The sequence below is a fragment of the Tiliqua scincoides genome, chromosome 7 (assembly GCF_035046505.1).
Source record: "Tiliqua scincoides isolate rTilSci1 chromosome 7, rTilSci1.hap2, whole genome shotgun sequence".
NCBI classification, from domain to species: domain Eukaryota; kingdom Metazoa; phylum Chordata; class Lepidosauria; order Squamata; family Scincidae; genus Tiliqua; species Tiliqua scincoides.
The window spans coordinates 57,695,096-57,717,109 of NC_089827.1; the positions used below are offsets into that span (position 1 = coordinate 57,695,096).

The window sequence follows — 22,014 nt, forward strand, 5'->3', positions numbered from 1 at the left end:
CTTTTAATACCTTGAGATGCTAGGAAGAACTGCAGCAATTATATCTCCCCTCAGCCATGCTCTTGCCACACTTCAGATGTCTACATAATTGTTATATTGCCTCATAGGAGGCAAGAGCACTTCAAAGCTTTTAGCCCATAAATGTCCAAGCATTGCATATTTCTAAGCTTTCTCTGTAATGACTAGAAACTTGATCTTCAAAAATGGACACTTTGAATGCTCTCCTCCCACTGATTCCCCACGTACTTGATGAAACTGAAGAATGAATAACTATTAATGTTTATCAAGCGATTGCTATACACTCTGCAGTGTACGTAATGTGAGGTGGTATACAGCGAAGAGAATTTACTCTGGTTTTTCAGTTATTGGTCCGTAAAATCAGAAATGTTTTCTAAATTGTCACTGTGCTTGTACAGCTGTATTCTTTCTATAGAGAGTTTTAACTGTACAAAGGGTTTATCGGATTTTAAGTAAGTCTCAAAGTCTTGTCAAAAATGGAGTTCTTGGTATGGAGGTTTAGTCTCTGAAAAGCTCTTAAAGCATACAGTGCTTTAACCACAAGGACACTTTGGCTATTGTTCTTGCTTATCCCTTTACTTAACTACTAGTTACTTTCCCTTACAAGCTTATAAGTGTGCCCTGAATGGTCCAGTAACTTCAAATTATACTTTTTGCTTTGTCTGGATAGTTTGACTTTTGTTAAAGCACTTTTGGGTATTGGCAGTCAGTGTAACTTCTGAGGAAGAACAACTTGCGCTACAATTTGATTCATAATTTTTTGTCAGGTTGCTGAAGTGCATGCCAGTTGCTGACACCTTGCCTTTCTGCTTCCTCCCTTTTGAGTTCTCTCTCCCTTGCTGATTAGGTGCTGCATTGTGTAATTTACTACTTCAGAATGAAAAACCTTTCCACCTTCACTAGTTAAAATATTTTGTAGCTGTTGTTGTGTTATGCAAATACATAAAATAGCATTATACTGTTGTACCCTGCCCTGAAGGGCAGCGCCGGTTGGTAGACCGGGTGGGTCTGTCCAGTGCCGCTGAGACTAAATAAGCAAGACGCTGAAGGGTGGAAGGCTGTTTATTGTTTCAGCAAGGCATGCCCGTGGCCTCTGGGATACTCAGCTCAAATCCAGAAGGCCCTCTTCAGAGGGATGAAACATTTTTATACATTTCACAGCTCTTTGTCCTCAAGTCTAGACTTCTCATTCACTGAAGATTTGACATCATAGATGGGGCTAACTCTTAACAGGCTAAAGATAACATTAGAGACACCTCATAGGTGAGCTTCAAGTTACAGGTCTCTAAAAAAAGGAGAAATTAAACATATTGAATCACAAAGTTTCCAGTATTGACCCTTATTCACATCCATCAATTCAGAGTGTTTTGACATGTCCTCTTACTAACCTCATTAAAAGGGTACCAACACAGGTGTGATGACCTCTTTGGCAGAACTTCAGACCTGTTTCTTGGCGTGCCCATCTCTTTAGTGCACCCTGATATGGTCCTTTTTTCTTTTACACTTGTTACTTAACATAGCTTCTGGTTCCTTTTATTAAAAGGGGTTTTCAAAAGCTTTATTAAACTAAAACTTCTATAGCTTAATTCTGTATAACTATTGTGACCAGTTACCTTGAGTACATTGGTATTAAGGGATATGTCTTTTGCCCTAAAAAGCATGAAAGAATATAATACAAAGCTATAAGTGAATATTGGCAGGCATAGTGGTGTATGTCCTTGCTAAGAAGTGACCTCATTCCTCCTCAGTGGTTGCCTAGCACCTGCTAAAGTGTAATCTCTCTAAACTAAGGCTTCAGCCAGCTTCTTTGCTCTCTTAAACTTTTCAAGTAACTTTTAGTCCCATATGGCCTGCCTCTATTTCAGTTGCAATTCAAACAAAGAGTCTCCAAAAGCAGAAGTTTCCTGATACTTTCCACTCAGTCCCTTTCATTTTCTCGCCCTCTCATTACTTTCAAAAGGGGAATAGCCTTGTCTCACTTTGACTTGTTCAAGGATGCTTGCTTCTCTAATTAAAGTTCATCTCTTGCAGGTGTCTGTGGTTAGCTAGCTAGATGCTTCGTTAGTTTGCCAAGAAACATTGCCAACTGATAGCAGAGCAGTTAATGAGCAGAGCAGTTAATTCTTTTAAGCTCTCCCCCAAGTTCATGCTTTTCCTGTCTTCTTCTTGCCTTCTCCCCCCCTTTTGGTTCTTTGTTGCACTGTATTGATGGTTGCTACAGGTTTGGTTTGGGAGGGGGGGTCTGAGACAGGTAAGCAGTCGTCAGTATTGTAGTGTATCTTTGCACAGTCTGTTCTGAGACAGTAAGTGCAATCATATCAGAGTTAACTAGTGTGAAATGTTTCCTGCATTCTCTGCCACTTGTAACAATACTGACCAAAAAACCTCTCCCAACCCTGACCTTGCTTTGTTTCTTATGAGGAAGGTCTTGCTGTTTTCACATGTATTTTGAGACTAACAGTGTGCCTTTTCTCTCTCTCTCTTTCCCTCTTAAAACAGTGGCTTGACTTTTGCACTGAATGTAGCCAGGACGGATCCTTTCGGGCTTCAGTAGCCCTGAGAAACTGTCAAGGTAACTCAGTTGAAGTATAAACGCACTAATAGTATAGAAGAGGGTGTAGTGGGTTAAGAGCCCAATCCTGGGCTCAATGTGCCAGCTTATCGCTGGCACGCACTATCAAAAATATGCCATAAGGTACGTTTGTACGCCTTACTGCCGGGCGAGCACCCATGCTAGCCCGGTGCTGGGCGGGCGCCTGGCCTCAGTTGCCTAGCGGTCACACGGGCCACCGAGCCCCTGCACAGTAAGTGGGGGCAGGGAGGAGGCGTTCTGGGGAAGGGGGAGGTGGGTGGAAAGCAGAAACGGGGCAGGGAGGAGGGGGAAGGGGAGGAAGCGGGGATCCTGTCTGTTCGTTTGGGGCTCGGCACCCTGCACAAATGCGTTTACCTTGAGTAAAAGCCATTGCAGGGCTACTTCCCTTAACCGGGAGAAGGGGACAAAAGTCCTCTTCTCCTGAGGTGCTGCCTGCGGTAGTCCGTGGCGCACAGGATGCGGTTGCAGCTGTTTTTGGTGCTGCCGAAGCTTCATGCCACGGGAGCTCAGGATTGGGCTGCCTGGTAGCTACAGGCAATAAACTGCAGACAATAAACTGTTGAAATTAATTTGACAGTTTCTGAATTTTAACCATCATGATGTAATCAAGAATGTGGAGGAAAGTTATTTAATTTTCATGTTCAACATTTTACAAGATTGAGATCTTATGTCTTGCTTTTCTTGAAAGAACAGAAAAAATATGTTGAAGATGGACTTAGACCAGAGGTTTTGAACTCGTTTCACACAACAGGCTTAATGGCATTCATGGTGCCTGCTGAGGGCCAGATGTGGCATAATTAAGCAGGTGATGATCAGAAATAAGCACTTATCACTTAGGAACTCATTAGCTGCAAATGACAGAAGGGAAAACATGCAAATTTTGATCATCTTTTCAAGATATGGGAGAGCCAAATTATTATGTGGGTGCCCTTTTGGCAGTGCTACTTCTGCCGTGGTGTCTCTTCACAGCTTAGTAACTTAGAGTTACTTTGCAAAGTAATGCCTTGAAGGAAGCAGCACTGCTGAAAGGGCAGCCCACGTGATCATTGGGTGCTCCCAGTGCATCTGCAGCTTCTTCCTTTCTTACCCCTCTTGGGCTGCCTCTTTCCTTGCCTTCTGAGGCCTCCTTCCATCTCTCCCTCTCAGCACCGCAGCAGATAGGATGGCCTGCGTGATAGTTGGGCTGTCCCAGCACTGTCCTTTCAGCAGTGCTGCTTCTGCCAATAATCACTTCACAGCTCAGCTGCTGATGGTGGTGCTGGAAGAGATCAGCTATCAAACAGGCCAGATAAAGTGCTTCTACGATACACATTTGGTCCACAGGCCTTATATTTGCCACTCCTGGCATCTCAGAGCCCCCACAGAATACCTGTTCATATGGAAATATTTTTGTCTTGTCCTGTCAAATATCACTTGATTTGTATATATTATGCAAATATTGCGCAAACTGAATATATTTAGGTAATTTGGTTAATGTTAGCAAATGTTTGCCATTATATTGTCATCCTGATATTGTGATCATCTTACTACTCAGAAGAAAAGACCAGCTTACAACATAGTTTATGCGATGGTGGTGAGAGTTGCACGCATATATGTTAGAGACCTCAGTACATTGGAACTGGCATTGTAGAGACTAGTTCCCCATTTTATAGAGGTGCATAATGTATAGAGTTTTAGTATTTTACATGCAGCATTGCATGTCGCAATGAAGGAAAGGAAGGCCAGAATGACTTTGCTTCACTTTCTCTCCCCCCCCCCCAAAGAAAGGTGAATGTAGTATAGCCTTTAATGTACTGTACTTGTTAATTACTTGTGGCAGATGTCCTGAAATTTGTGGATTACAGCCATTTTTACCTGTCAGCAGAACATTCTTCTTTCCAAATCTGTGTGCATAGGTGAACACTGGCTCCATATCACACAGATGCCCTCCTCTGCACCCCCCCTTTCAATTATAGGAGCACCATTCTGCCTTGCTGTGTTCTGCCTCTTCTACAGCTCAGGCTTTCTTTTACTATTGCTGGTTAAATCACAATTTTAGCATCTCCTCCCTCTCTGCAGATGAGCAGACACCAGAAGGAAATGTGCATACAGTATTCCATAAAAAGTAAATCCTTCTGTGGATACTGTAAGTAATGTGTAGAAGTATACTTATTGTGATCAGTAATCATACCACAGGATTTGGAAATGCTGGTATGTGTATGGTAGGAACAGATAAATGTTTTTATTAACACAGAGGAATTCAGAAACTTGTTTCAGTAGTTGCGGTGTTTGCATTTGCTCATTAAAGATGTTAAACCTTTCAAACCACCCTCTATTGCAGCTAGAGCAAGTTTTTCAGTACTCAATTCTGAATTCTACTTCTAGAGAGAGAAATGAGAGTTCAGTCTTCATTCTTATACAGATTGTGGCCTTCATGGTGTGTTAGTGACTGATTAAGGAAAATAATAGGTCCTTGCATACTGATACTTGTTAACAATACTGAATTTTAACTGGAAGTGTTAAAAAGTTGCTCTTGTCCTAAAAGAATTTGGTAGTCAGCAGCAGAATTGTATGGGAGAATAAAAAATGACTGTCTCAGGTTTTGTCCATCACCTTCAAATCTCTCCATATGCTTATGTATAGCTACACAATCAGTACTCCTTTCTCTCTCTCCCTTCCCCTGCTGCTAATTTCACTGACTTTCACTTACTACCCATATTTGCAACAGGGATTTCTCATGCTGGATGAAATATTTTTATGGGTTGGGAGTTCTAGTATTTATGTATGACTCGGGAAAGCTCCGGTTTGAACTTAATTTATTCAATGTTTTCCTTTTATTTCTTTTAGGCAGAATTTCGTATTTCAGCAAAGTTTTGCACAGATTCTGTTCCCATGCAAACTGATGAGGGAGAAATTTTGGAAGAAGGCAGTTCCAAGGTCAGTGAGATAGTAGGAGGACTAGGATCAATTGTAATATGAGTATTGATTGCAGTTCAAAAATAAGTTTGAAATTAATACAGTATTTCTCTTCAAATAGCATTTCTTGTACTGACAGAAAATAAAATAAACCTGACTTTCATGTAAATTCTAAGTCCACTAAAGATAATTAGATTGAAGTTGGCATCCTTCAGTCTCGGAAGACTATGGTGTCACGCTCTGAATGGTGGTTCTGGAACAGAGTGTCCTCTCCAGTGCGCAAAGCCTGGGTAAAGTAGGTATGGAGGATAGGTTGTTACCCATGCAGCAAATCCTCCCTCTCCACGTCGCTGAAATGGTCCAATGGAAAGGCAGAGGCCAATACGGTTGGTTCCAGCGGCGTCACAGGAGTTGCCAGAACGTGACTGTGTTCAGCCATGAACTGCCTCAGGGACTCCGGCTCCGGATTTTGTCTCGAGGTTGACTCCTGAAGCCTTTTCCATAACTGGATGTAGCCGCAAAGCAGTGGAGGTTTGGGATCAGAGTTTTCCTTCTCTCAGATGAGCTGCCTTCCCAGGCTAGCGAGTTCCATCTACCCGGTGGCTGTTCAGTCGCCTCTTACGACAAGTACAGCCAAACTGAGGGCCTATTCTTATCCCCAGCCCCCAGGGCTGATAGATTGAAGATTGATAGATTGAAGTATGCAACTGTTAATAAAAGAATGCTGCATTCAACAGGATATTGTTAAGAATACTTGTATAAGATATTTGCTCATGAATAGAAGCAGTCTAAAACAGTTTTTTTCAGGGATGTCAGTGAAAGCAGTGTTATGTGTTTTTATTCCAAATTAAAATGTTAATAAATTTTAAATCATTTTTATCAGGTGTAATCACTGTTATAAGTAGTATATATGTGTTCTGTTTTGTTTTTACTGTTTTAGACTGTCCTTACTCATGAGTGCTGCAACAATTCTGAGTACTACTTTTCAAGTAGTGCTATAAATGGCCTGGCTACACAAGAAAATTTTGCTTCTAGGCAATTGGGCAGGGAAGCTTGTAAACTAGAAAAGCAGTGAGGTTGCATTTTAGTCATGAATTTAGGTGTCCTCCTGTATCCCTGGGACTCATATCTGTGATTTGCAAATATTTTCCTATTGTGCTCATGACTCGCCTCTTTACATATGCAAATGCTTGGAAAAGGAAGTAAAAAGCAAGAGCCTAGACTTGTAGCTGCTAGAGGAGGTGACAGTGAGAATACTAACAGGAGGCAGACAGCGAGAATGCTAGACTCGGCTTCCTGTTAGCATTCTCTCTATTGTTGCCTCTAGTGTTCCTCCAGCAGCTACAAGTCTGGATTCTAGCTTTTTGCTTCTTTTTCCAAAAAGTTTGCAAGCCTTTTGCAAACAAAGAGAGGTGAGTCATGAGTATGATGGGGGATTTGAGTAGGATTTGCTACTATCTGTGGTTTTGGGTTTCTGTAGTAGCATCAGGAATGTATCCCCCCATAGATAAGGGGATATCTGTCTACTATAAATAATGTGTGAGCAGATAAACTACTAACTTTTCAAAATGTCTGTTTATGGACACAAGCGTATAATTTGGTTACAGAATTCATTGTCGCAAGATGTGGTGACGGCTATTAGTTTGGATAGCTTTAAATGGGAGATGAGACAAATTCATGATGGAAAGGTTTGCGAGGCTAACTTAAACTTTAAAACATGTTCAAATAGCTAACCTAGTGAAAAAGCCATGGCGTCACTAGGGGGGTGCGGGCCACACCGGGTGACATGTAAAGAAGGGAATGACATGCTCTAGTGACCATAATAACTAAAATCAGTTTGTAGAAGTAATACCGTCATACACCATTCAATGTGTAATTTGCAGTAGAATGCAGTGAAAAAACCCAGAATGAAATATCTCCATTCTATCAAAACTTATTGCCAAAAGAAATGCAACTGTTCTATTATAAATACATTTCCTTAATTCAGAATGGACCAATGAGACTGATTATTCAAAGAACCAAAAAGATGTTATGGCATAGCATGGAACCAGTAAGGTGACGCCGTGGGGAGGGAGTGATACTACTAGTGACCCAAATAGTGGTTTTTAGGAATAATACCATCATGTTATACCATTTGGTATGTAATTTACAGAAGAATGCAATGAAACAAACTATGTTGAAATATCTGTGTTCTGTTGAAAGGTATAGCCAAAAAAACAGCAGGGTGGGGCAATAGTACATCACCATGCCCACCACCTGGGTCATTGCCCCCCCCTACTTCATGTGAGATGGTCCATCATGGAGGTGACATGCTGACTGCCCACACCAAGTAACGCAAACCCTAATGATAAAAAGCATTTCTAAATATTTTCAGATTACTGCATGTCACTGCAGAGTAGCTCTGAAGAAATCTTTCCAAAGTGTCATGCTGTTTTCAGTCTATATTAAGAAAAATTTAGACAGTTAATATAATGAACTTGTGTGTCAACATGTATTATGTGTAGATGAGTTCTAAACTAGAGGTGTATTGGGACCTAGAAGTAGGTTTGCTGCAGTACTGCTGCCACCTTTTTGTTTTGTGATTCAGGCCTACTGTATGAACAGTAGGCAGGGCTAGGAGGTTCTAAATGAAATTTAAGCCAGGAGGTCTTTTTGGGGGGAGGGGCTTTGCCAAAGCAGCCCCTCTATTCTTCAGTAGTTCTCTTACTTCCTTTTTCTTCCACTGTTCAGCATTGAGTGTATGTTGTTGCCATGCCACCCTTTTTTCCCTTTCCTCCTCCAGCCTGCAAAGAAAGTAGAAACAGAGGATATAGTAGCAAGAAGAAAAGGAACCACAGCAGCTCTTTTGCCCACTGGTTGACTAGTTAATCAACTTGTCTGCCCCAACATGCTGTGGCAGGTGCTGTGTAAACCGCATGTCACCATTGTTGAGTGTTCATGAGGCATTTGTAGCTTCCACTGCTACCAGGTGTACTGCACCATTCTTGTGTGTGTGTTCCTGGTATATAGCAGTAGCAATTGCCATGTAGCCCATGTAAAGGGGGAGGGCAGGGTGGTACATAGGTTTTGAGAGAATTAATGACCAGCATTACAAGCACAGCCGCTGCATTGCTAGGTTTCCCTGGTTCTGGAAATATAGCCTAATACTATGTTAAAAATAACAATGATGTGTGTTATTGATTTACAATGTACACTGTTACATATAAGTACTCTGCTGCTTCTCTGGGATAGTCGTAGTTTGCCCCTTAAGAGGGACAGATTGCATGGCTGAATTTGTTATTGGAGAGAGAGAGTGCTGGCATAAAACAGTGGTTCTCAAACTGTGGGTCAGGACCCACTAGGTGGGTCATGAGCCAATTTCAGGTGGGTCCCCATTAATTTCAATACTTTATTAGACTTGATGCTACCATGGTATGTGACTGCATTTGGGGAAATGTTACAGATTTGTACTTTTAACAGGCTACTCTGTATATTTTAACATTTTAACAATGATGGTAAATGGGACTTACTTCTGGGTAAGTGTGGGTAGGGTTGAAGCCTAGGACTATTAAAAATTTTCCTGTTTGATGATGTTACTTCTGGTCATGACATCACTGACAGAGTCCTGACAGACTCTCATTCTATAAAGTGGGTCCTGGTGCTAAATTTTTGAGAGCCACTGGCATAGAACATATGAAATGGCTTTATGAGTTGGGCACATCTGAGTAAGAGCAACCTATTCTGACAGCAACTCTGAGGTCTTTTTCTAGCACTGCTACCTGATCTTTTTAATTTAACTCAGTATTCTGGAACCTTATGCATGCAAAGCCCGTTCCACTATTATAGATAAGCAAATTATGGAACATACCGTGCTGTAGTTACTACTGGAACTAAAAATTCATCATGTGCATGTCAGCTGGTGGTGGTTCATCTAAACGTGTACCTCGCTAGTTCATCATACTATATCATTGATATTGGAATTATGTGGAATTATGAATTAAGTGGAATTATGTCTCTCTTGAGCAGCTGCTGCTTGTGATGGAGAACCAGTGTGATTATATTGAATGACTTTGAAATCATCTTCTACCATTAATTTACACCATAGTCTTGGAAAAGCTGCACTCTGCCCCAGTAAAAGGCAAAATTTGTAATTGGCTATTAAGGCAAATGAAATTGAAGTGTAAAACATTTTGGCAGATTAATAGTGTTGTTGATCTGAAGTAATCTGATATAATCTGATTTAATTTGAAGTAATCTGACATACAGTACTTACCATAAATACTCAGGCATAGTAGGTGAAATTTTTGCCTAGTAATCAAGCTCCAATTCTCACTTCGCCTTATCTCCGGGTCAATCAGAGGGCAGAGCATTTCAACTCTGAACAGGTTCTTTCTCTAAGCTTAGGCAGGCAGCTGGTTAGTTGCTATAGTTACTTTCTTGGGACTTTTCAGCCAAAATTAATCTTTTATTCCCCTCCATTCCTTTTTGCTGCTGCAACCCGATTCCCTTTTGCAAAGGCTTTGCATTTGGCAGAGGTCTTTTTTTTTGGGGGGGGGGGAACCCCTTTCCATTTGAAGCAGCAATTCCCAGGCTACAATTCAATGCAGCATTACTTAAGAATAACACCCATGGAAAGCAGTGGGTCTACTTCTGAGTAAAAAGGATTACAAATATATGCAGCTGCATCTCTCTGCTGTGAATTGAATTGCACACTCTCAGTTATGTGTTATGGGTAGTATATTGTATGTAGAGCTTCTGGCTTAACACATCAGACACCTTAAAGGTGGATTTGATTCATGGTTCTCCTGCAGTGGTTGCCAACCTTTTTCACTTGCATATCCCTTGGCAATAATAAATTGTACCCTTCATATTAGCAAAATGTTTGTAATAATACAAGCCCTCATCTCCTCTCTATGAAAACCCAGACTTCATGTATTCATCACAGTGTTTTCTGTTTTTATCTGTTTGAGAAACTGAAGACTCTGCCTTTGCACTGTTTTGCACCAGAAGTGTGCTGAGAAATTCTGGGTGATTGATCACTTTCCATATTATGTTTCAGCTTTTTTACTGTGCTGGTTTTCAATCACTGGTTCATACATGAATTGATGACCAAAAACTAGCTGTTGGTGGGGCTTTCAAAGCCAACTAGCTACCTCCCTTCCTGCCTTGCTGGTCCTTGCAAGGCATTCTGGAGCATAACCTGCCTTTTTCTACCATTATTCCATTCTTTTTCAAGTACCCCTAAAGGTCCTGTTGAGTGTCCCTGGGAGTACATGAATCCCAGGTTGGGAACCACTGATTTAGTGGTATGTTGTTTACAGTGTACTTATTCTGATAGTGTTTACAAAAAGGTGGTGAAGACCAGAATTTGAAAAGAATAAAAATGTATCTTATGATCTCTTACTATGTTTTTAGTAAATTAGAGGCTACAGTTCTTAGGTAACAATTAGTGGTAGGTTATTTTTCAGGATCTGGCCTGGAGTAAAATCAGACAAAACTATAGTCAGACACCCCTCTAACCCCCGACTTATCCGAGGGTCATAGAAAATTCCACAATTGTTGGCTCAAAACCTGCCCTCGGCGTATCTGTGGGGGCGACTTATAGGCGAGTATCTGCGGTAGTTTTCTATTGTGATCTGTTGTCAAATTGGCCAATTTACTGCTGGGCTTTAGTTTCTTTTGGATCTTAAGATGATTCACTGTGTGCTTTTCCTTGTCTGTGCTGTGAAAATGTCTTGTTTGTTAGCCTGATTTGTTAGCCTGATTTCCCTGCTGGAGATGGGCATTCCTGACAGATGGGAATGTCCCTTGTCGCTTCATATAGGCAGGTCAAACCCAAAGGAGGGTGGAGCTCCCTGTGCGCGGGGACCAGGACCCAGTTCGTTCCTGCCTCGCACAGAGGCTGGTTGCCCTCCTGGAACTCTCCTTCACAGCGCGTCTTTCCTCTTCTCCTCGTGCCTCTTCTCCCTCTCCCCTCCTGGGGCTCGAAGGCAGGGGCAGTGGGAAGCCCTCTGGAGCAGGCAGGCACGTTCCTCCCTGCAGAGCTCACAGCCTGCCTCCATGCCTTGCCGCTCCAAGGTCCCTGCAGTGTCGCAGCCACTCCCAGGGAAGCAGTAGCAGCAGGATTTTAGCGCGCCTGGTCCGCGCCTCTCAGAGGTGGCGGCAGGGAGGGGGGAATGACTGCCTTCTCCCCCCAGGTCTGCCCGGTGCTAAAGAAGTGCCTGGGTTCAGACCAGGCAGATCACTCCACAAGTTCTAGGGGCCCAGATCTGCCCCGCGCACCCCAGCTTCAGGCGCCTCCATGGATTTGTTAGCCTGGATTTGTCAGCCCTCCATTTCAGGGCTGCTTGCTGGTGCCTGCTCTCATGCTTCCCGCGAGTTGCAAGGGGCTGGGAAGCCTTTTTACAGTGATTTAGGGCACATTCCGAACCGGGTCTACTCAGCAGTAAGCTCTATCTGGTTCAATGGGGCTTAGTCTCAGGAAAGTGTGGTTAGGATTGCAGCCTCAGTGTCTTGGCTCTGGCTGGTGAAAATTTTCTATTTAGGCTTTGTCTGGTTGGCTCAGCTGAGGCTGTTAAATTGTTAGTTGCTCTTTGCTCTTTTGCTGGTAAACTTTCTTTGCCCCCCCTCCTCAAAAAAAAAAAATCTATTTGCATTCATAGAGATTTGTTAGTTTCTTCTGAACTTACAATGTCCTCTGATGCGACTTCTGAACCCAGCCTTCCTGACCTGGGTACCTCACGCATACCAGATTAGCCAAATCACTGGGTAGAGCTGCACCTACTCACAAGGCACCAAGACTCCTGCTGCCCCCTCACCTCTAGGGAATGCAGACAGAGAGCATATTGTACTGTGGCTGGAGGGGTTTATAGACTCCAGATTGGCTGCACATGGCTCTGCCTTTGAGCCACAGTATCCCTCCAGCACCAAGGGTAAGGGCAAAGCTAAATGCCCCAGGCCCCCTATCTCCCCCCTGGCTCTGCAGGGGTCTGATTTTTCAGCTGCCTCAGACTCCCATGCCTCCTGGCACAAGAAAAATCTCAAATCCCCTAAATCACGGGAAGCCACACATGCTGGCAAAATCCCAAGCTCCTAACAGCTATGGGTTATGGGGGCTCTGAACTTAGTTCCTCAGAAGAACACTCCTCCAAAGAAGAAAGGGAGTTTCTCAAGGGAAGACCAGGGGGTGCTGACTCCAACATGAATTGACTTTTTCCAGCAGTATTCCTCCCCAGGGTGTTGGAGAAAGTAATTAAGCCTCAAAGCATCAGCAGAGGGTGAGCCTAGCTCTGCAGCACTGTGCATCTGGAAGACCTCTTTTTTCCCCTTTTTTGCCTTTCCGCCAGGCAGAGATACCCTTTCCTGAGGCTTCTCTTAAGATCATGGAATCTGAGTAGGCAATACCTTTACATGGCAGGAGGGATGCTAGATTAGTCAACAAATTCTTCTCCCTCCCCAAGGAAGTTCTTGAGAAACTTAAGACACCTTCCGTTGATGCCCTGGTAGCAGCCTTGGCCGCTATCATTCTATCCAAAGCGGAGGGCAGACCTCAGGATCCCTCCGATAAGAGAATCAGGCCTGCTCTCAAGAGTGCTTTCGAGGCTTCCTCTTGCCCTGCGTGCTGTGGTTACAACTTCTATCTTTGCTAGACTTACCTTTCTTTGGGTTGATGAGCAGTCTAACTCCAGCCCTTCTCTCTCCCTAAGGCCATCAAGGTCCCCTCAAAAATATCTCCCTGACAGTAGCGTTTGCGACCGATTCTTCCTTGGATGCACTCCAGTTCTCATCCAGGGCCATGGCATCCAATGTAGTTGCTAGACGTAACCTGGGGCTTTGCCCTTGGGATGCTGATTCTCATTCACAAAGCAGACTGGTAGGCACACCCTTGAAGGGGGCAAACCTTTTGGACAGTCTCTTGAGCCTATCCTGGTAGAAAACAAGGACAAGCCTTCTGCACCCAAAAGTCAGGTCAAGTTTAAACTAAACTTGCCTTTTCGCTCCTTTCATTCCTCCGGTATATCTAGAGAACAAACAGATTTAAACCTAGGTGGAACACAGGCAGATTTCCCCAGAAACGGGGGAAACTCCACTCTTCTCAGTGGGCCAATTCAAACCCCAGATCTTCCAAGGATAAGTCGGCATGATGCCAAGTCTCCCCCCCTCAGTTCCAGTGGGAGCCAGGCTTCTTCAATTTGCCCTCCTATGGCATCAAATCACCTCAGATGCCTGGGTCCTGGAAACTGTCAGCAGAGGTTACTCCCTGGAGTTCCTCAGAATGCCTCAAGACAGGTTCCGGCAGGTTCTTTTCTCCAGGGTACCAGCAATACTCTCTACTATGCTAGATGCCTTAAATCATCTTCTCTCAATAGGGGGGTAGAAGAGGTTCCTCTGCCAGAAAGGAACTCTGGGGTCTACTTAATCTCTTTCTCCGTTTCCAAAATGAAATGGAGAGATGCAGGGGATCCTAGATTTAAAGTTGATAAATTTGTTCCTGATCAAAGTGTCATCCAGGGATTTAGCTCAGGTGCACACCACCCTTACAGTACAGTGTCTCAAACAGTATAGGTTTGTCATCAACAAAACCAAAAGTGTGCTGACACCCTCACAAGTACTTAATCCCCTGGGGGGGTTTAGTTCGATACCCAGAGTTTTTCGAGCTTTCCTCTCCAGAGACAGACAACAGAAGATCACACAATTGTTAAACACACTTGCCAGGTTTTGGGGGATGCTGATTTTGTGTCTTCAGCTAGTCAACTGGGCACGTCTTTTTGGAAACTTCAGCAGTTTCTGTCCCCTTATACAAATCTAACAGAGAGGAGGTCTCAGCTCAGGATTCACGTTCCTCTGTCATTGAAGAAGGACCTGCGGTGGTGTCTGACTGAGAACTGGTTAGCTCTAGCGGTCAGTCTTCATGCTCATACCAAAACAGTCCTAACCACAGATGCCAGCTGAATAGGATGGGGGGGGGGGCTCATCTGAACTGGAGATCAATTCAGGGACGATGGTCCTCCCTGGAATCATCTCTCAACATCAGCTGCTGGAATTGAGAGTGATTGAACCTCTTCTACGCCAGGGACACGTCCTAGACAGGACCGACAATCGGTCAGCCAAAGCTGGTCTACCTGAACCACCAAGGGGGGGTCAAGGCAGCTGATGAGGGAGATAAACCTAATCCTTCAATGGGCAGAAAGAAATCTAATGTCTCTAGGCACACAACATTGGGAGGGGGAACCAAATGTAGAGGTGGATTGGCTAAGTCAGAGCAGGCTTGCGGAGGCAGAATTGCATCCTCAGACCTTCTCGAAAATCACAGTCCACTTCGGTCTACCAGTACTGGTTCCGTTCACTATGGCCGAAAATGCCCCAAGTGGTGAGATTCTTTCCAGGCTGAAGGACCTGAAGGCAGAGGCAATTGACGCGTTATCAAACCTTTGGCCCAAGGGTCTTCTTTACGCCTTCCCTCCTGTTCCCCTTCTGACGCAAATGCTCAGTCTAATAGGGGTATACAAGGCACCAGTGGTCCTAGTCGTCCCAAGCTGACCAAGAAGGCCCAGGTAACCAGAGCTACTGCAGATGTCAGTTCTTCCCCCTTGGGAAATTCCTCATCGAGCAGGTCTTTAGTCCCAGGGTCTGCTAAATCACCCACAGTCATACAAACTCCATCTGTCTGTGTGGAAAGGTTAGAGCTTCAACACTTTGGTCTCTCTAAGAGGGTAATCTCCTCCAGGTTATCTTCTAGAGGTTCTTCCACAAGAAGGGTTTATAGAACCACATGGAAGAGTTTCATTCATGGTGTAGAGAAAAGGACCTTGATCCCACCTCTCCATTAGTCTCTGTTGTTCTTGTTTTCTCGCAGGATGGGTTAGAGAAGGGCCTCAAGACCTCCAACCTGCGATGCCAGGTGGCAGTAATTCAAGGCACTTTGGGAGCGGGAGGTCATCTGTCACTGCTGATGAACCCTCATGTTAAATGGTTTTTTAAGGGGGTGAATCTGCTTAATCCTCCTTCCATTCACAGAGTCCCTGCTTGGGACCTTTTCAAGGCTCTTACAGCTTTGTTTAGTGCTCCCTTTGAGCCTATAGCTACAATCCCTTAAAGCTACTCTCTATCAAGACTGCCTTCCTGGTGGCTATCGCCTCTGCTCGTAGTGTTTCGCAGCTGGGAGAGCTGTCTATCCATCCCAAGCTCTGCATCTTCACGAAGATAACCTGGTTCTTTGGACAGATCTTCTTGTCCACTGACAATTTTCCACTGTCAACAAGAATTAGTCTTGCCATCCTTTTGTCCTAATCCCAAACATCCTAAAGAGAGATCTTGCCATATGCTGGATGTAGGTAGGGCTACTAGATTTTACACAAAACCCTTTAGAAAGACTGATGCCCTTATAGCCTTTCAGGTTAGGACACTAGCTAGGTGGTTGAGAACCTGCCTTTCCTTTCCATGGCTTACAACACTTTGGGACTTCAGCCCCCTGAAGGGATCCTTGCTCACTCATTGAGAGGGGCAGCCATTTCAGCCGCTTTTGATGACATCACCTTGTTGTCTGTGATTGTAGAGCGGCTACATGGTCGCCACCACATAAAATAAAATAATAATACAGGTATTTCTATACCGCCTTTCTTGATCCTCATATTTCTCCTTGGACTTTATTCAAGGCGGTTTACATAGGCAGGCTAATTAAATCCCCGTAGGGATTTTTACAATTTGAAAGAAGGTTCTATCTTTCAAGAAACCACAACATTCAGATGTTTCTTTCTGATCTGGTTGCAACATTCTGGCCTCCATCCTCCCACGCTCAGAGCAGATGGAATAACTTGGCTCAGCTTGTCAGCTGCTTCAAGGTCGCACGGTGCCGGTGGCCTCGAACTGGCGACCTGCGGATGTTATCTTCAGGCAAATGGAGGCTCTACCCTCCAGACCAGACCTCCTGCCCATACTTTTCTAAAACACTATAAAGTTAATTCTCACACATTTGCAGAGGCCGCCTTCGGACGTAGAGTCCTCCAGACGGTGCTTAGCATTTAATATGTTCTGTATCTGATCCTGCCCAACTCAGGGATTACTGCTCAGGGAGATCCCATCTGTCAGGAATGCCCCTGTCTCCACCAGGGAAATCGGGAGTTTTGGCTTACCTTGGTAAGTCCTATTCCTGGTGGAGACGGGCATTCTGCCCTCCCTTCTTCTATTCTCATTGAACTCTGCACCCTTCTGGTCCAGTTAAATTTTGTTACACATGATGGGCTAATACTGGTGGTTGGGGTCTTGCTGACCTTTGTTCTATCCTGGATGTTGGTCTGCCTTTTTTTGCTGAAGTTTAATCTTTTCCAGTTATTAAGTTTTGTCTCTGAGGACTGTGGCTCGGCTATTAGTCTGGGTCCTGGTCCCCACGCACATGGAGCTCCACCCTCCTTTGGGTTTGACCTGCCTATATGAAGCAACGAGGGACATTCCCATCTGTCAGGAATGCCCCCTGTCTCTACCAGGAACAGGACTTACCAAGGTAAGCCAAAACTCCTGATGTCTTGTGTGTTAGCCTGGTTTGTTGTAAGATAAAAGGTGGTTTTGTGCAACATTTGATGCTTTTGAGCTCTTACTGCCAATAGAAGGAAATAGTCAAGGATAACAAACACAGGTTATGAATTCATGATCTCTAAAGATAGGGAAGGCTCTACTTTGCTGCCTGATTAACAGTAAAATATATTGGTTTTTATAGGATTGACCTGTGCCTGTCTCAAAGTACATTTTCAAGGACAGTGCAGAATATTTTAAAAAATCAAGACAACCAGTTTAATTAGTACACTGTATATAACATGATGCGCTCTGACACTTCTTGGAATTTTGAGAATTTGCTGTTGTGAGCAAAGATCTGAACTGTGGGCAGCAGTTGCCTAAGGTCTCTTGGTAAAGAAGCAGTTTTTTCCCCTGTGTACTGCATAACTCTGTTTTCTTTTTTTCCAATCCATGCTTCCCCTCTCATTTCAGCATTTTCTGGAAGGAAAAAAAATCAAGTGCTTTTTGTGTCCATGGTGTGCAAAGTTTGCTGACTAGTTCAGGTTGGACCTTGTCATTCGCAAATTTTATTCAGGTTGGATTCCCTGACCTACATTTAGGCCCAACCTGTACCCTCTGAGTCCAGAGGGTGTTCTGAGACTTGGGGAAACTACATGTGGCCTTCAAACATCACTTCCAGTTTTTTTGGAAAAAACAGAAGTGATGTTTTAAAGCCTTCTTAGAAGGCATTCTGAGGGCTGGACAGGCTGCATCTGGGTTCCCCAGTACTCAGAACACCCTCCAGATGCAACCAGAACACAGCTCTGGTCATGTTCGGAGGTCTGGGTGCCCTGTCCTGCAGGTTTTGGCTCCTGCAGGAGTTCTGGGAACAGAACCCCTATAGATGCTGAGGCACGACTGTACTGTTATGAAATAGTTATATTTCATGGGCATGCTAATCTTCTTTTGATTATTTCTCTGTAAAATACTGTGCATAACCCTGTGGGTTTCTTCCCTTCTCCTTTTGCTAGTAGAGAGTCCCAGCTATTCCTCGTTTTACTTTGTTTGGTTTTCCCTGTCGGAAGTTTCAGGTTACAGGAAGGGTAGACGGTTAGTGCCATCCAATTAGAAAGCAGGATGTTCTTTCAGCTGGAGGATAAACGTTCAAGAAATCTGAGCCTCTGTGAGAGTTCCAAGGATTGCCCATCAAGTGATTTCTGTGATTGTGAGTTAGAGAATGCTGGTAGAATTCACTATCCAGATTTGATTAGTTAGGGATTGTGTATTTAGAGCTGTCAGGGTCTATTTTGAGCTTGTCATCTATCTGCTGTTTTCCAACCTTTGTTGACTTGTTGTGGAGTTTGTTATATTTGTAGAAGTAATTCTTTTTCTGCCAAATTTGATGACTTGGTTGTTCTTGTACAATTGGCTTTGCCATCTTTTCTTCTCTTTTACCATTTAATAAAATCTGTTTTCATATTTTTCTTTGTCTTATTGTAAGGATATCAGTGGAATTATGTTCTCATCAGTATGATCTTGAGAAAGACCCCTGAGACTTTGCATTAAGTTAGGGAAGAGGTCTGGCCCAAGGGACCCCCACTGGATAGCCTGGTTTCCTGGGCAAGTGGCAGTGAAATTACTACCAAAACCCCCCTCTGGCCATGGCAACTGATCTAGAGTTTCAGTTGCCATTTTGTATTCAGTTATCCCTTTGGTTTAGTGGTGTTACAAGAGAAACTTGGCAGTGATATTTAAATTTTCAATAGATTTAATCAAGAGCACAAAAGAATTGCTGTGTTCCATTACCACTTGGCTTCTCCTGGTGAGTGGGTTATTAACCCATGGGTTATTAAAGAAGGCAAGAAGCTGGTTTCTGCTATGTGGGCCCTTCCTCTTTAGTACTTTAGTTCCTAAACTCCGTCAGTAATGCTTATTCTAGGAAGGGCTCCTTATCGTCAAGATTCTGATTTTCCAGATATGCTTGAGCCCCGATACCTCCCAATTTAAGCTTAAGTGCTGTTTGGGAAAAGAGGAGAAAGACCAGAACACAACAGCAAGAACGATATCCCCTCACTAATGCACTTGAGTCTTAATTTCTCCCTCCTTACTGTCTCCTAAGTTTTGTAGAAAAAGAAAAAAATTGGCATCTCTGGTTTTAACTGTTTTTCATTACTGATGGGACATGCATATTTTGTCCTAAAATTGTCACACTTGGACTGTTCTGGAGCTATGAATGCTCACAGGTGAGATTGTCAGATTTCATATAGGAAAGTAATTCCAGTAGCTGCCAATTCCCAATCCCTCTCTTTATTTCTCTACATGTATAAATATCATCCTGCTCTCGTGTTAAAGAGCCACCTTCATTATCCGAGGTCCCCAGCAGCAAACTCTGTATGTAACTGAAACATTGTAAAATAAGCAATGGGAAAGTGATTATCTGAAACTATTTAACAAAACTTGAACTCATCTGAGCACAGATGTTTAATAAGAAAAGGCAAATAGTTCATGAACTTAGTCATGTTAGCTCTGATTTTTCCATTGTTTGAATTTGCAGAGAACCCCTTCACAGTAAACCCCTTCACAGTTTTATGTAAGACACTGTACAAACCAAATTGTTAAAAATAATTGTGTGAGACAAATGAAACTCACTTGTCATCGCAGTAGTATGCAGGTCTGGTAAATCATCTAGATTAGCAGTTCAGTGGAGTATAAGACTTACACATGGCTCAAGAAGTACCTTGTATGTGGATTGCTAGACTGACAGCAGTATGAGGCCAGGTAGGTTTCTTTTTTTTAATTAAAGTTTTTAAAAATTGAAAAATTTCAGACATGATTCATACACATCACTGATGCACATTCAAGGATCAACATTTATGAAACTTTGCAATTGTATTCCAAAAATGGATATCGGAGACAAATTTTAATACTCTGATTAGTCTCAGTTGTGTTATAACTGTAATGGGAACAACTAGGCTATGTCAAAGCAATTGCTAACAACCCCATGCCATAATATACAATTAGTGGGCTTGGAAATATAGTCAAATCTGCTATCTTTATAATACCTTTTAAATGCCTTCATGACCAATTACATTTCAATTTATTTTGCTGTGAACTACTTTTTGAACTATTGTGAACTTTTGAACTGCTGTGTACTGCTAGTTTTGTGAACTACCTTTTGTTGAAAAAGTATATAAATATTCTTAATAATTACATACACTAGACTTATTTCTGTAATAGTCTATTTCTATAACATTTATATTTAATCTTGCCAGTTACCATGGCATCCTGTTGCTTAGTATTTATATACTCTGACTTCTTGAGTTACAGATGATCACATTGGCATTTTCACACAGGTGTAGTACATCCTTTCATGGTACTTTTGTGCTGGCAATGTTATTGTTTTAAATACATTTTGAATTAACTACAGTCCCACATTGGCATCCATGGGGGCTCTGTTCCTCACAGATGCCAAAATCTGTAATTAACGGGATCCGTGCGTAGGCCCATACAGGACCTCTGGACTTGACTATAGATATTCTCTGGTCATGCCTGGAGGTGTTTCAAGGCCTGCAGAGGCCACGTGCAGCTTTTGTGGGCCTCAGGAGGTGCTGGAAAGATATTTCCGGTTTTCATAAAAACTGGAAGTGCCTTTCTGACGCCTCAGAAAACCTTCCAACTGGAGAACATCTCTGGTTGTATCTGGGAGCCCAGGTCGGCCCTCCATCATGAGTTCAGAACCTGCAGTGAGTTAAATCCACAGATGAGAATGGACCTGTATGGTGTTAAGTGTAGTTGTATAGGAGACGAACAACCCAGCCTAAATCCCTGCATGGCATTGTAGCAGTGCCAGCATTTGCTACTGTGCATCTTGCAGTGGATTTTTGACTGCTGGAGGTCACCTCAGAGTAAGGGGACCTGCAGCAAAGTATTGTATCTTTTGAGTCCTAATGTGTGCCTCTTGTATAAGTTGTTCCAAGACTAAAGCAAGCAAATGTTTCTTCTTCCTACCTCTTAACATTTCTGCTGGCTTTTCAATTTACATCTCAAGATTCTTTGGCTCCTGGAGTCAGCTAATCATGCTCAATCTATCAGGATGTTTGGGATTATTTTTATTTTTTTAATTTTCAGTATTTGTACTTCTGCATTCCTAGAGAGTGTCCCAAGTATGTAGAAACCACTATGTTGGTGGAGTGCTCTGTTTCACGCGCAGACTGATAGATGAGTTTACTATTTGCTGACCATGTGAGTCCGCTATTACTGTTACTATATAGTTGAGTGGAATTCTGCAACAAAAATGTTGCCGTATTTACATCTTTCAGGAAGTAAATCTCACTGGACTTTATGGGGCTTACTTGAGAATAAACTTGCTCATGGGTCACACACTCTTAGTTGCAAGGGGTGGATGGGAGTTTTTAGCATGTCATAGCTAGCCTTTCAGTTTTCAGTCTTTCCAGTCCTGTTCTTTTGATTTTTCTCTTTGAATCTGCCCACCCTTCCTCACAATCTGCTGCTGTTTTTCCAGTGATGTGTTGTGCTTAGGCTGAAAATGAAAGGTTTCTGAGCTAGAGTTTTTAGCACAGGAAGTGAATATTCTAACAGACAGTGACACCACTTTAGGAACCAGATTTTCCCTTAGACTTCACTGGAAGCAAATATTTCCCTATCATGGAAAGTCTTTTCCCCTGACATCCTACACCAGGGGTCTCCAAACATTTTGGCCAGAGGGCCACATCAAATATCCGGCGTGATGTGGAGGGCCGGGAAAAAAATTTAAATATAAAATTTAAATAAATTAGAGATGGAACATGAGGGAATAAATAATGAGCTCATTTATTCAACCTCTCTGGCCCTCAGAAGACCCTCCAGACACAATCAGAGCACAGTTCTGGTCATGTTCAGTTGTGTGGGCCAGAGGCTTTCAGGGGACAAGATGTTGGCCGCAGGCCAGAAAGAGGCTTGCTGTTGGCCGCATCTGGCCCCCGGGCTGGGGTTTGGAGACCCCTGTCCTACACTATTCAGTGGTTGCATTAAAATGCCTC

At 43.2% G+C, this 22,014-nt stretch overlaps 1 protein-coding gene across 3 annotated transcripts in view; it reads left to right on the plus strand.

The window, feature by feature from the left end:
- Nucleotides 1–2,515: 2,515 nt before the first annotated feature.
- Nucleotides 2,516–22,014, plus strand: part of TNRC6B (trinucleotide repeat containing adaptor 6B) — a 132,041-nt gene continuing 112,542 nt past the window's right edge. For 2 of the 3 annotated variants that reach the window (XM_066634079.1, XM_066634076.1), the window contains exon 1: nt 5,521–5,527. Coding sequence is in view for 1 of the 3 variants with exons in the window: in XM_066634077.1 (XP_066490174.1) it covers nt 5,493–5,527 (35 nt within the window). In the remaining 2 variants the exon portion in view is untranslated. Of the gene's footprint in view, nt 2,591–5,437; nt 5,528–22,014 lie in introns of those variants that run through there. The other variant, XM_066634077.1, reaches the window with a different exon arrangement.